Source organism: Crocuta crocuta, unplaced genomic scaffold, assembly GCF_008692635.1.
Source record: "Crocuta crocuta isolate KB4526 unplaced genomic scaffold, BGI_CrCroc_1.0 scaffold20, whole genome shotgun sequence".
Lineage (NCBI taxonomy): Eukaryota > Metazoa > Chordata > Mammalia > Carnivora > Hyaenidae > Crocuta > Crocuta crocuta.
Window position 1 is genome coordinate 1,095,575 of NW_027527932.1, and position 15,105 is coordinate 1,110,679.

At 40.9% G+C, this 15,105-nt stretch overlaps 1 protein-coding gene across 13 annotated transcripts in view; it reads right to left on the reverse strand.

Moving 5' to 3' along the window:
• The window catches only part of LOC144221319 (uncharacterized), a 28,987-nt gene that overhangs the window by 3,360 nt on the left and 10,522 nt on the right, over window positions 1-15,105 (reverse strand). For 9 of the 13 annotated variants that reach the window (XR_013332029.1, XR_013332027.1, XR_013332026.1 and 6 more), the window contains one exon: window positions 14,739-14,954. Coding sequence is in view for 3 of the 13 variants with exons in the window: in XM_077751793.1 (XP_077607919.1) it covers window positions 14,923-14,954 (32 nt within the window). In the remaining 10 variants the exon portion in view is untranslated. Of the gene's footprint in view, window positions 1-5,767; window positions 6,782-14,738; window positions 14,955-15,105 lie in introns of those variants that run through there. The other 4 variants (XR_013332020.1, XM_077751794.1, XR_013332019.1 and 1 more) reach the window with 2 other exon arrangements.

Sequence of the window (15,105 nt, forward strand, 5' to 3'; positions counted from 1 at the left end):
CCTTATGGAGAGACGGGTGGCAAGGAAAGGATGTTTTTGGCCACAGCAAGAACCTGAGACCTGCCAACAAGTGTGCTGAATGAGCTTGGGAGCAGAGCCTCCCTCATCCAGGCTGGGGACCACTGCACCCCGGCCAACACCTGCACCTGCAGCCGGGGCACCCAGGTTCCTAATCAACAGAAACTGTCAGCAAAAATACGTGTGTGTTTTTTTAAGCTTCTACATTTTGGAATAATCAGTTACGCAGTAACAGATTTTTAATATAAGCTGTCAGGGCCTTGCACTCGGCATACTGACTAAGACACGAAGGGGTATGAGAGACCCACAGATAACCATCTCCAAACAACAGAGGAGAGCTACAAACCAGGAGCAGACAACGCCATCTTTCTAGAAGAGGGCTGACAGGCTAAGTGTCCAATATGTAGGGAAAGGCAGACGCTGAAACTGGAAACTAGAGTTTGGAAGGAAGCCCTTAGTTGGAACTAGCCTTACCAATCTCAGGGCCAGTTTTTAAAGAATTTTGCTTGCTTGAGGACATAGCGCAGGATAGAGAAACGTCTTCTGCTTTGCGCTTGCAGTGGGAAGCCAGGTAGGAAGCAAGGTATTTCAGGGTCAGATACTGAAATGCCTACTCTGCATTCAGTGAACCAAATTATCTAGTTGCGTATTACTCTCTCTACTCATTTGCCTTCTGTTCGTCTGAGCCCTTTGTAAACTTTGTTTAAATATTTTCCTGATCTTATCTGTACTGAAGGAAATTAGCAGTCAAAGGCTTGAGCCTCAGTATTAACGGGGAAACAGTGCCCCCTGGAGGCCAGGTCGGCAATGCCCGGAGACCACAAGAGGCAGAAGCTAGCGTAGGCAAGGGAAATGACAAAGTTCTTTATAAACGTTGAGAAAATATTTGATTAAATTAAAAATCTTTTTGATTGAAAGCTTGTAAGAAATTGGTTTGAAGTATTTATAACTAGGTGTGGTGATGGATGTCAACTAGATTAGTGTGATGATCATTTCACAATACGTACACATATTGAATCATTGTGCTGTAAACATGAAACTAATATAATGTTATAAAAACCCATTCATTCAAAATTTTAAAAAGAAATAAATTGGTATGGAAGATTTCCTTACATGATAAAGAGATTTCTTTCAAAGAGAGTCAACTTTATAGTCTACATAATGGAAGCCAGCAGTACTGTTGGTAAGAACATGGACTTTGGAATGGACAGGCTTTCCTTTTGTTAACTGTGTGTCATTGGCCAACTGTGTGTCCTTGGCCAAGCTGATAAATCTGAGCCTATTTCTTTTTTTTTTTAAGTTTATTTATTTATTTTGAGAGAGAGAATGGGGAGGGGCAGAGGAAGGTAGAGAGAGACAGAATCCCAAGCCAGCTCCATGCTGTCAACGCAGAGTCTGATATAGGGCTGGGACCCAGGAACCTGGAGATCATGACCTGAGCTGAGGTCAAGAGTCTGATGTGCTTAACCGACTGAGCCACCTAGAATCCCCTAGCCTATTTCTTCATCTTCAAAACAAAGATAATATCTCATTGGAATATAGTGATAATTAAATGAGATCATGTATATAATACCCTTAGCACTGGGAAGCACTTAGGTTTTGAAGGCTGGTATTGCTACTACTACTACTACTACGGCTACTACTATGACTACCGCTGTATGAATAGCATAAGAGTACTATATTAAGTATACTTAATTAATACTATATTAATTAATTATACTATATATACTATATATATAGTATAATTAATTAATACTATATTAAGTACTACTTAATATACTATTCTCTATGCTGGTAATGGAATTTTCGGATAAGAAGAATTTACAGAAGGGCTACCTGGGTGGCCTCCACAGAGCCTGCTTGGGATTCTCTCTGCCCCTCCCCATGCTCATTCTCGCTCTCTCTCAAAATAAATAAATAAATACACTTAAAACATTTATTTAAAAAAAAGAATTTACAGAAGACATAGAATAGAGGAAAGGAACAATCAATGGGCAGTAAAACCCAAGACTATTTGTAAACATATGGGAAAAATATATAATCTTTTAAAACTTTCTATCCAATTTAGAAGGAGTTGTTACAAATATCTAATTAACATCACCAGTCTATTGGATAAGTGGTCAAAGGAGATGAAAAAGAGATTTAACAAGTGTGTTATCTAACAATCTACTTCTTGGTTAAGAAATGAAAAGTAAAACAACTTTCAGCTCTTATATGCCTTTTTAAGCTTCCAATGTAAATGAAAAAATAAACAGTATGGGTATTGGATGGAGTGCCTGGGTGGCTCAGTTGGTTAAGCATCCAACTCTTGGTTTTGGCTCAGGTCATGATCTCACGGTTCATGAGTTTGAGCCCTGAGTCAGGCTCAGATCTGCTGGTGTGAAGCCTGCTTGGGATTCTCTCTGCCCCTCCCCTGCTCTCTCTCTCTCTCTCTCAAAATAAACTTTAAACATGCTTTTTAAAAACTATGGGTATTGGAGAAGGTATTGGCCATGGACGACAACACATCTGACTTTGCCTCCCACCAGCTGTGAGTGCAGATGTTAACCTCTCTCTCTGTGCCTCAGTTTCCTTATCTGTCCATATGAGACAGCAAGAGCATATTATAGCTTCATTGTGAGTATTAAATGAGAAAAGACATGGGAAGCCCAGAGCATAATATGACTCTTACCAACAGTCTCATCATCCTCGTCGTCGTTATCTTCATCATTATTACCTGATTTGCTATTATTACAGGCAGAATTGGAAAGGGGTCTAGCCCTTAAGGAGATTACTCAGAGCAATATGTAATAAGAGCCATAAAGTTCCATACACCCTTTAAATCTGTTTTTCCATTTGTGGGAAGAAATTTAAAGAGAAAAAATTACCTGTTTAGAGATGTTTATAGCAATGCTAATTATGACCCTCAAAACTTGGGAACAACCTAATGCCCAGAAATAGGGGAAAGTTAAATAAATAAAGTACAGTAATGCAAGACACTAAGTACCAAAAGAATAGGAGTACCTGGGTGGCTCAGTCGGTTAAGCGTCTGACTTTGGCTCAGGTCATGAACTCACAGTTCATGGGTTCGAGCCCTGTGTCAGGCTCTGTGCTGACAGCCAGCTCAGAGCCTGGAACCTGCTTCAGATTCTGTATCTCCTTGTCTCTCTGACCCTCCCCTGCTCACGCTGCCTCTCTCTCTCAGAAATAAATAAAACATTTAAAAAAATTTTAAGAATATACAAAAATTATAATTTTACTATGTATTAGGAAGAACCAGTTCAAAAATATAATAGAAAAATAACACATAATGATCACAACTCTAAAATACCCAGAAATTGGGGTGCCTGGGTGGCTCAGTCAGTTGGGCGTCCAACTATGATCTCACGGTTCGTGAGTTCGAGTCCTGCGTTGCGCTCTGTGCTGACAACTCAGAGCCTGGAGCCTGTTTTGGATTCTGTGTCTCCCTCTCTCTATACCCCTTCCCCACTCATGCTCTGTCTCTGTCTCTCTCACTCTCTCTCTCAAAAATGAACATTGAAAAAAATAATACAACAAAAAACCGAGAAATAAAATAAAAAATATTCAAAACCCATTAAAAATCATGTTTTACTGAAGGATGTATCAGTTTTTGCAAATGGAGAGTCATATATGGATAAAAAGCAATGTTTCTTAAAAGCCAATTCTCCCCATATTGATCCGTAAATTAAATGTAATTTTTATCAAAATCCCAATGGAATTTTTTAAATTTAAAAGTTGATTCTCTAGTTTATCTGGAAAAGTAAGTGTTTGAAAATAGCCAAGAAGGTTTTGAAAAACAACTGAAACAAAATAAGAATTGGCTTATAAGACACTAAAAGAGGGGCGCCTGGGTGGCTTAGTCGGTTAAGCGTCCGACTTTCGACCTTCGCTTGGGTCATGATCTCGCGGTTCATGGGTTCGAGCCCCGCGTCGGGCTCTGTGCTGACTGCCAGCTCAGAGCCTGGAGCCTGTTTCAGTCTGTGACTCCCTCTCTCTCTGACCCTCCCCTGCTCACGCTGTCTCTCTCTCTCTCTCCAAGAAATAAATAAAAAAAATTAAAAAAAGACACTAAAAGAACTATAAAATTATATAGTAAATAGGGTATTATGGTACTGATCAGAAAAAGACAACTAGGTCAATGGAATGGAGCAGAGTCCAGAAAATAACTCAGATTCATACTTACAGAATTTCACATGTGCTCAAGGTGGCATTTCTTTCCTTTCTTGCTTTCTTTTCTTTTCTTTTCTTTTTTTTATCTTATTGTTAAGTAATCTCTACAGGCAACATGGGGCTTGAACTCACAACCCTCAAGATCAAGAGTTGCATGTCTACCACTTGAGCCAGCCAGATACGCCTCAGGGTGGCATTTCAAATCAGTGGGGGAAGACTAGATAATTCAACAGAAACAGCAGAAGGATAATTGGCTTAACTACCTATAAACCATGGGTGATTTAAAAATCTAAATGTAAAAAAACAACACAATAAAACTATTTGTAAAAAAATATATAGAAAAATATCTTTACAAACTTTGGGTAGGAAAGAACTTCCTTAGCCAGACACAAAAACCTGAAGCCATGATGGATTAATAAGATTACGTGAAGATTAAACACTTTTGTAAAGAGCGATGCCTTTCCTTATGGTCATCCTTCTCTCCTTGGGATCCCCAGGGGAGCAATACGGGGTGAGGGATGGGAGTCCGGAGGCAAGTGGAGGAAGTCCAGGGAGCCCACTCACAAGCTTTGCTATGCTTTGCTTGGATCCTGAGCATTACTCCCTGCACAGTAGATGTCCCACTTGAAATTTGATAGGTTTTTGAAATGTATTCCTTCGCTCCTAGTATTTCTAATTTTAAATGAATTTAAATGAAATGAAAACTCACTTGTATCTTCTGCCAAACACCAACATAACTGTCAAATAGCAAAAGAGACTATAACGTTAAAAGATGAGTGACACACAGAAAACATTCGCAACCTGGGCAATAAGGAGTTATTATTCATCAAATATCGAGAATTCTTTTAAAATAAGAAAAAGAAAATAAAAATAAAACTGACCAAGGAAATGAATAGGCAATTCAGAGAGAAAGGAATACAAGTTGTCGATAAACAAATAAGCATGCGTTCAACCTCACTACTAATCAGAGAAATGCAAATAAAGATTTTTTTTTTTTTTTTTTTTTTTTTTTCCTAAAGAAAAATTGTAGGTCTTCTGTTTAGGTTTTTGATACATTTTGAGTTAAGGATTTTTTAATGGTGTAAGGTAAGGGTCCAACTTCATTGTTTTGCATGTGGTGTTCAGTTTTCTCACTGCCATTTGTTGGAAAGACTGTCCTTTTCCATTGGATGGTCTTAGCACCCTTGTGGAAATCTATCTCCTTTTCTTTCTTTCTTCTTCTTCTTTTTTTTTTTAATGTTTGTTTATTTTCTGAGAGAGTGCATGTATAAGCTGGGGAGAGGCAGAGAGAGAGGGAGAGAGAATCCCGAGCAGGCTCCATGCTGTAAGGGCAGTGTCGATCCCAGGACCTGAGCTGAAATCAAGAGTCAGACACTTAACCAGCTAAGCCACTCAGGAGCTCCTCTCCTTTTCTTTTAAATGACAGAGATGATCTAACACTATGACAGAATGTTAGAAAACAGGGAGGACAGTCATGATCCCCTCTCCTTCCCACCAAATGAGTGTGATTACATAATCTTGGACTTTATTTTTCATACATTTACTTACTGTGTCACTGTTTGTAAGTGGATATACNGTCCCTAGCAGCAGCACAGAGAAGGGGGATAGGTGGTGTGAGCAGTCAGCGGGAAGGAGGGTTCAAAATAATAATAAAACATATCATCGTGTTAATTCTAAAGTATGTCATTGGTAAAATATTCTTCCCACGGGGACAAGCTGCTCACACTGCCCCAAAGTCAGCAGGCCCCTATCAGAACAGCAAAAATGTAAGACTGACGGCGTCCCACGTTAGTATTGCCCATATGCTGTTGGCAGAAGCATACAGCCTTTTGGAAGGCAAATTGGAAGGACTTAATCAATACTTTAAATGTGTGTTTCTTTTGACCCCGTAATTCTACTTTTTGAATCTGGAGTACTGAAATATCCCTCAGATGTCTTAAGATATATGTGTAAAAAATTCACATAAACTTTGTAAAGGGACAATTTGGGACACAACCTAAATATTAACCACTGGAGTAGTAATTAAATTATGGTACACAGCAGAATTCTCTGGAACGGTTGGAAGACTGGACTAGATAACTCCTCAGATCTCTTACAATCTTCCAGTTGAGGGGCTTCCAAAATAATTAAACCAATGACATCATTAACAGAATAACCATGCATTCCCTTAAGATAGTCATTTAGAAGAGGAAACTAATATTTTAAAATGTCTGACTGTGATAGAAGTTTATATTCAGAGGAGCTGTAAAGATAGCACAGAGTTCCTTTCATCCAGTTTTCCTTAATGTCAACATTTTACATAACCATAATTGTCAGTAATGTCCATGCACTCACTATAACCTGTTGAATCAACAAAGCCAAAAGAACGCGTGATCTAATTCTATTTACTGCAAGTAATAAGACTCTGCTCCATTGGCAGCAGTGGCTAATTATAGCAAAGAAATCAAAGTCGTCCTTCTCGGAGAGGCTGACATTGAGGTGAAGAAAACATGTATTGTTTGGTCACTGCTTCTTCCGTGCGTCCTTAGAGTGGAACCAAACTTGGCTTTTACTGATGCTACCCCCAGTTCAGCCATTTCTTATTTTCTAATACCTGAAGTGTAAAAAGGCCGAGGTTAGCAAACTGATGCATTATCTTAATTGCTTTCAAAAACATCTGAGAAACAGCTATTTTCAGATTCTGTTAATTTTATAACAGCAGGCAAATCACAGTGAGTGAGCAGGTCAAGAACCTGAGAAGACTGAAAGATAAAATTGAAACCGTAAGCACAAGCACTCTTATTTAGCCGCTTGCGCTATATGTGTTGGCGCTTCTCCGACTGTCGTACGCCAGATACTTCAAAGAACATTCCAGAGAGATGGTCTGGCTTCCTGGAAGTTTGAAGGCTCAAACACCGTATTTTATCCCGTTTTTTAAAAACGGTTTTTATCATGAAATATTTAGACATTTTACAGGATTAACTAATCAAGTTTCTACAACAGGTCAAGAATATAAATTTTAAAAAAGGAAAAAAAGACCAAAAAAGACAAAAATGCAGTGCTGTGGATTGAGGCTTAAAAGATTTAACGACCAAATGCCTTCTGCAGATCTCATTTAGATTCTGATTTGTCCAAACCAACTGTAAACAGACGTTTTTGAGACATTGAAGATATTTGGTTATGGAACTGGCATTAAATGTTAGCAATAAATTGTTAATTTTGTGAATATGGCTTTGTGGTGAGAAAATGTTCATATTTTGGAGGTGGATCCTTAATATATGAAGGGATAAAGTTATATATTTAGAATCTGCTTTTATATAGTTCAGCAAAGGGGGGCACCTGGGTGGTGTCTCAGTCGGTTAAGTGTCCGACTCTTGATTTTGGCTCAGGCCATGATCTCATGGTTCAGGAGTTTGAGCCCCACATTGGGCTCTGCGCTGACAGCCCAGAGCCTGCTTGGGATTCTCTCTCCCTCTCCCTTCAACTTAAATAAGCATTAAAAAAAAANCCTCTCTCTCTGCCCCTCTAACCCTGCTCGCACACACTCTCACTGTCTCTCAAAACAAACAAAAAATCAAATAAATAAATTTTAAAAAAATAAATAGTTCATCAAAGGAAGAAACAAAATGTGACAGATGAAGTAAATGTCAGCAAACTTGACAATCATTAAGTAATTCGCAAGGTGATGGGAATTAATTGTATTTTATTTATTTATTTATTTATTCAGTGTAGTTATTTTGAGAGAGAGAGAGAGTGTGTGCACAAATTGGGGGGTGGGGGCAGAGAGAAAGGGAGAGAGAATCCCAAGCAGGCTCCTTGCTATCAGTGCAGAGCCCAACGTGGGGCTCAAACTCACAAACTGTGAGATCATGACCTGAGCTGAAATCAAGCGCCAGACACAACCCACTGAGTGACCCAGGCACCCCCGTACTTTTTTGAATGAAAGTTTAAATTTTCCAAAATAAAAAGTTCTCACAAGATACCCACAAAATTTAAATTGGGGGTGGAGTTATGGTTATAACTCTAGACCTTCCAGACCTGTGAAGAGTCTATGATGGTCATCACAAACTGTACAAACGATCTTTTACAGATGAAGTTAAAGTCGGCTTCATTTGCCGTTGTGGTTTTAGTAAACTCTCTGACGAGAGGGCAACACGCTCTGAGCTCACCAAAGCCGCCACTTGCTAAAGTTGCTGTGAATGGGATCCCGGCTTCCATTCTTGATTTTCTGTAGTCATTTCCACCTTCTAGCTAGAGTTATATTTAAAATCATAAATCTAGTCACCTCCTTCTCTGCTTAAAACCCTTCAACTGACTCTAGTTTCTGGAATAAAATCAGAAGCTCTAACGTGGCTCACGCGGCCTATGCGGGCAAGCCCGCGTCTCTCCTAAGACCTCCCGGCTCCTCACCCCGGTCCCTCCTCACCGGCTTCTCTCAGCTCTTCACTGCCAAGTTCCGCCCTGGCGCACGGCCTTCCCAGACCTGGCGCCCTGTTGGAACAACCTCCCTCAACGCATCTCCACAGGACACGCCCCCACCACTTTCTCCCTTCTAGAAACAGCTATTTTTTCTTTTAGCAGTTTTCACAACTTATTTGGTTTTACGTATTTCATATCTGTTTTCTCACTCTTCATGCGTATTCTGTTTACCATGATATAGCCAACAATATTCAATTTTTAGTGAATCCATTAAGAAATATTTCTTCCTAAGCTTCTAGTCCCATAACTATAGGGATATTGAAATTTAGTTTTGAAATATTAGAGAGAGGAAGTTTGGTGAGTATTATCCAAAAACATCGTCTTAAACTTCAGAGGAATTATGGTTGAGGGATGGGGGGGGGTGTAGTGTGGGAACGGTGGAGGGCATTAGAAAAGAGAAATATCAGAGTGTAGCAAATGATGACTAGGCCGCACAGCAGCCTTCCCAAAGGGAAATATCAAGGTCACTGTGATTCTCGGCAGGTTTGGATGCATAAACTTCCATTTCCCTGTGATGCTTTTTCTGTTCAGTCAGGGCCCTGATTAACACCCTAGTTCTCTGCTATGTGATGAAACACTAACAGGGGTGGCTGCAGACGACTGGCCAGGATTTCACTCCTCTGCCAGGGAGCGAAAGTTGGCGGAACGCACACAAGGATGTAGAGATCCGCAATCACGGGGAGATTTTAGCAAACTTCTTCAAAAACGAGAGCTCAAGGGGGTGCCTCGTGGCTCAGTCAGTTAAGCATCCAGCTGAGGTCATGACTTCACGGTTGGGGAGTTTGAGCCCCACATCGGGCTCTATGCTGACAGCGAGCAGCCTGCTTGCGATTCTCCCTCCCTCTCTCCTGCTCATGCTCACTCTCTTTCTCTCTCTCTCAAAATAAGTAAGTAAAAACAAATTTTTAAATAAAAATTGAAAGTTCAAGCCTACAAAATTTGAATAAGACAGTTAAGAAATCTGAGCCAGTAGACTTATCTATGACTGTACAGCACATGATTATCTAAAAGATGTCACACTGCTTAGTACTGATGATGGGTCGGGCACTGTTGCAAGCGGTTCACCGCTATTGGCTCATTTAAAAAGTACGTATTCTTTTTCAGGTTCTATGGAAAAGCTGTAAAAGCACCATGTACAGGATCACAAAGCAATTCGCAACAAATAATGAAAATTCAATATCTTTAGATCTAATCGTATGTAGTAAAAAGACAAAAGCATGTCAGATAGAAGGGGATGGGTGAAGCAGGGAAGCATGAGCTCTAATGTTTTATTTGAGACAAAGGAAGAAAGGAAAGAAGGAAGGAGGAAAAGAGGAAAGCATTGAAGGAAGAGGAAAGGAAATTTCTCTTAAGTGGTCCAAAAAATAATCTGCATACATAATATAGACAGACAAGGAGAAGCAAGCGTGGTAAAAGTGTGAAAAGTGTGTGGGAACTCTTTGTGCTATTTTTTCTGGTTTTCTAAAAGTCTGAAATTATGTTATAATTTCAAAGATTTGTAGCAATTACAATAATATCAATTTATGGGTAAAGAAGTATCACATTATCTCTTTTTTAAGTTTATTTTATTTATTTCGAGAGAGCGAGCAAGTGGGGAGGGGCAGAGAGAGAGAATCCTAAACAGGCTCGGCACTGTCAGCCGCGCCCGATGCAGGGCTCAGACCCACAAAACCACGAGATCATGACCTGAGCCGAAACCAAGAGTTGGACATTTAACTGACTGAGCCACCCAGGCGCTCCCACGGAAAGACATTTTCATTAAGTGTGACTGATGTTAGAAAATATTAGGCAGAGGAATGAAGTGGTAAATTGTACTTTTACAGAACCACACTCCACTTTGGTTATTCTATGGAAAACAGAAAATAGTGGGGCGCCTGGGTGGCTCAGTTGGTTGGATGTCCGACTTCGGCTCAGGTCATGATCCCATGGTTCCTAGGTTCAGGCCCCTCATCAGCTCTCTGCTGTCAGCACGGAGCCCGCTTCAGATCCTCTGTCACCTTCTCTGTCTGCCCCTCCCCCATGCGTTTCTCTCTCTCAAAATAAAAAAATAAACTTGAAGAAAAGAAGAATAGAAAATAGAGAAGTAAATGCAGGGAAACCAATTACGAGGCTATTACAGTATTCCAGATAACAAATAATAATAATGGTAAAGTGTTGAGAGCATTTGTGATTTTTTGAGAGAGAGAGAGAGTGAGAGAGAGAGAGAGAAAGAGAAGGGGCAGAGAGAGAAGGAGAGAGAGAGAATCCCAAGCAGGCTCTACACTGTTGGCGCAGAGCCCAACTCAGAGCTTGAACTCACAAATCATGAGTGACCTGAGCCTAAATCAAGAGCCAGACGCTTGGGGTTCCTGGGTGGCTCAGTCGGTTAAACATCAGAGTTAGGCTCAGGTCATGACCTCACAGGTTGTGGGTTCGAGCCCCGCGTCGGGCTCTGTGCTGACTGACAGCTCACAGCCTGGAGCCTGTTTCAGATTCTGTGTCTCCCTCTCTCTGACCCTCCCCTGGTCACGCTGTCTCTCTCTCTCTCAGAAATAAATTAAAAACATTTTTTAAAAAATTAAAGAGACACTTAACCGACTGAGCCAGCCAGGTGTGCCATATTATCTTTTTTTACCTTTTAAGTATTTAATAACTAAACGATAAAAAGAAAACAATTAAAATCAAGCATAGCAAATTGTAAGAGGAACCCCTGATGTCAGAAGAGACAAGTCGGTGGTTCCCCCACAGAAGACTGCCTTTGTGTGGCCTGAAATCAGGAGCTCCCAGGGGGCTGGGCGCCCAGAAGGGGCCGCGGGCGTGGCCCCCACTCTGCTCTGCAGCTGCTGGGCCTGTGCAGGAACCAGCTGCCTGAGTCTGCAGCCCGGGCTCCACATCCTGTTTATCTACATTTGGCACTTTTTCTCTGTGACAGGATAAACAGATTAATAAACATTAAGACACACCGAAAAGTATGGACCCATCATTCAGTTTCTGCCCATGTTGTCAAGTCACTATTTATAGGATGCTCACTGTAAACAAAGCCCTGGATATAGTAGAAAAGTATAAAAAAGCTACAAGATGGGGCCAAATGCTCACTCCAAACCCACAATGTGACAGAGAAAGGAAAGGCACGGGGGCCTCCGCGTGCCAGAGGGTTTACCTTCATTTTTGCTGCCTCATTTAATTTCCATACCAATTCTGTGAAAGAGATTTCATTATTCCTATTTCATGCAAAGGGAAGCCCAGAGAAGTCATTAACTAGCGCAAATTACACAAGCACTAAGTTTAGGCCCGTCCTATTCCAAAGTCCGTGCTTTTTCCACGTCACCATGTTTATTAAAGTCACAGAAACGTAAATACTGTAAAATTTCACTTACTCAACACTCTTGGGGATGAGTCATGCTGGACAGATGAGTAAGTAAAAGGCCATTCTCTAGGCAATGTTGTTCAAAACCTTCTAAGGTTAGAGCAGAGAACACGCTTGAAGCCTCTTCCCCAGAGGATTTTCTTCCCTGCATTTCTTTTCCCTCCTGGGCTTCCGGCATTTGAAGCCCAGGCCACCTGGTGTCTGCCATGTTCTCCCTGAAAGTTCCGGCAGAAGACACCCCAAGATTCCTTTTTCCTTTCTGCCCTTTCAGAGTACCAATGAGACAGACTGGTGATTCAGGAATAATTTCAGTACATACAAAAGGAAAACAAAACAAGAAATATTTACAGAAAATACAACCAGTGTAAAAACAGTTGGATTTCCAAAGCACAGTTTTCTGATACCAGATTGGGTTGGGCACCCACTCGGTCCTGAAAGTTACAACACTGCGCCTCGGTCGCGAAGGGCGGTGTGGCTCTGCGGGCCTGTGGCTCATCTCCTTCCTCAGCGGTTGCTATCTCCTGATCAAGCACCGTACAGTGTCTATCTTGTCCTTAGTCCTAGAAATGGGTCTAACAATTCATTCTATTCCTTCCATATTTAATCACCCTGAATTTTAAGTTCCTCATCTTTAAAAAAAAAAGGGAATACAAGTATCCAAGGGATCACATGGAGAGATCATGGAGGCATGTGGTACATAGTAGACACTCTTAAGTTACTTTTCTTCTCTTCCCCCTCTGTGCACATGTGCATCAGCATCATCATCCTTACGATAGCAATAGCTGATGGTTTGCATTTACTACGTTGTAGACACTGTTCTAAGCATTTTACATCATCAATTAGTGTAATCCTCATCACAATCTTATGAGGTACAATGACCACTTTCATTTTAATGAAAACACTTTCAGTTAAAAGCTGGGACTCCCGTCTAACCAGCTGAGGTCCAGAACCAGTGCTTCTAACCACCGCGCTACACCACACACACGGGGGACTCCTGGGTTGACAGCTAGCCTGCGGACCTTCACAGGTCCCTCCCCTCGCTTCCTCTAGAAGTTGACACCAGAGCAAGAAGAGATAGAATACAGGGAACATAAAAAAGATTCCATGAGTGTATACAATCATATCTAGTGACATAATTTACAGTGAAAGGTGCAGCAACTTTATAATCATGGGTACTGTTTGAATTCTTAGACCAGGCGTTCAAGACTTCCAAAATCAACTTTAAAAACATGTGTAGGGACACCTGGGTGGCTCAGTCAGTTAAGTATCCGATTTCGGCTCAGGTCATGATCTCGTGGTTCGTGGGTTCGAGCCCCATGTCGGGCTCTGTGCTGATAGTGAGCTCAGAGCCTGGAGCCTATTTCAGATTCTTTATCTCCCTCTCTCTCTGACCCTCCCCTGCTCACACTGTCCCTCTCTCTCTCTCACAGAAATAAATAAAACATTAAAACATTTTTCAAAAAAAAAATACAAAAAAACCCACATCCAAATGTGTAAAGGTAGATTCATTTGGGGGGAAGCATTACCAAGCATAAGTAACTTTGGAAACGAATTTTATGTAGGAGGAAGTTATTGTGGGTTTTTAAAAAAGTTTTTATTTATATATTTTGAGAAACACAGAGAGAAAGCGGGGGAGGGGCAGAGAGAAAAGGAGAGAGAACCCCAAGCAGGCTCCGCGCTGTCAGCACGGAGCCCAGCACAGGGCTTGAATTCGTAAACCGTGAGATCATGACTCAAGCCAAAATTAAGAGTCAGACGCCCAACCAACTGAGCCACCCAGGCTCCCCAGGGGGAAGCTTTCTGCTTGTTGCTTATTTTAATGTCAGTTAAACTACATTAAAACAATAGCTTACCAGTAAGTAGTGAATATTTTCCCATATCATTAGGACAGTGATTAAGAACAAGGGTTCAAGAGCAGACATGGGTTAAATTCCAGCAATACTACTTCACTAGCTGTTAGAACTAATGTTTTCTCTTCTATGAATGGGAATGATACCTGTCATCCAGGGGTATTCTGAGGCTTAAGACAATACAGTAAAGGTGACTGGTACAGTGCCAGATGCGTCACAAGTACTCAATAAGGTAATTTTCTTTCTTTTTTTCTAAATATCTATTTATTTTGGGGAGAGCGCCGGGGAGCGAGGAGCAGATAGAGGGGGACAGAGGAACCTAAGCAGCTTCTGCACTGACAGGGTGTCAGCAGCGAGCCCGAAGCTGGGCTCAGACTCACAAACTGTGAGATCACGACCTGAGCTGAAGTCAGACCTCACCTGACTGAGGTGCCCTGGCAATTCTCTTTTCATAACACCACTGTGCTGGCCAACGAGTACTTCCATCTTACGGCTGTGCCAGGGTCCACTTAACCTGTCTCACGCTGTTAGAAATCTGGAACATTTTCAATACTATTAATAAGCAATATCAAAATTTCCCCATACATTTCTGATCATTTCTTTAGGGTTAAATCTTATAAGTGATTTAGTGAATCAAAGAACATCCACATTGTAAACTTGTGACACACATTATCATATTATCAACCACTATATAGTTCTACTAAGTTAATCTTTACTATATATTGAAGGGACTTTGTCAACTCTTGCAACAATAGACATTTTAAAGGAATATGCTAATTTTACGGGTCTCCCAAAATCTCATGTTGTTATTTATAAGATGTTTCAATTTCTTCTTTTGTAAATTATAAAGGTCCTAGGCTCCCATAAATTAAAGTATGAGGCTGGCAGAAAAATAATCGAGATGCGTAAACATTTTAATGTAGCATATTACAGACGGGGCATTTCAAGCCTTTTATGAGGGGGTGAGTTTTTCCAATGGTTTTCAAAGTACACCCTTTGAGGAGGGTGGGGATGGGGCAAGTTGGAATACCTCTCGCTCGTTCCCACTCCAATCATATTGGTCAGTGTTATACATTGAGCTTATTGGTAAGTTGATCGGACGGGTTCTGGACCTGAAAACAAAACCAAAAACATATTTAATGCAAGGTTTTGGGACAACTGGTAGCCTGCAATATCAAACAAATAGATAAATAAAATCAGTTGAATCTTTCCCTCACATCCTACGCAAAAATACATGTCAGCTGGATTAAAACATTAAACGGA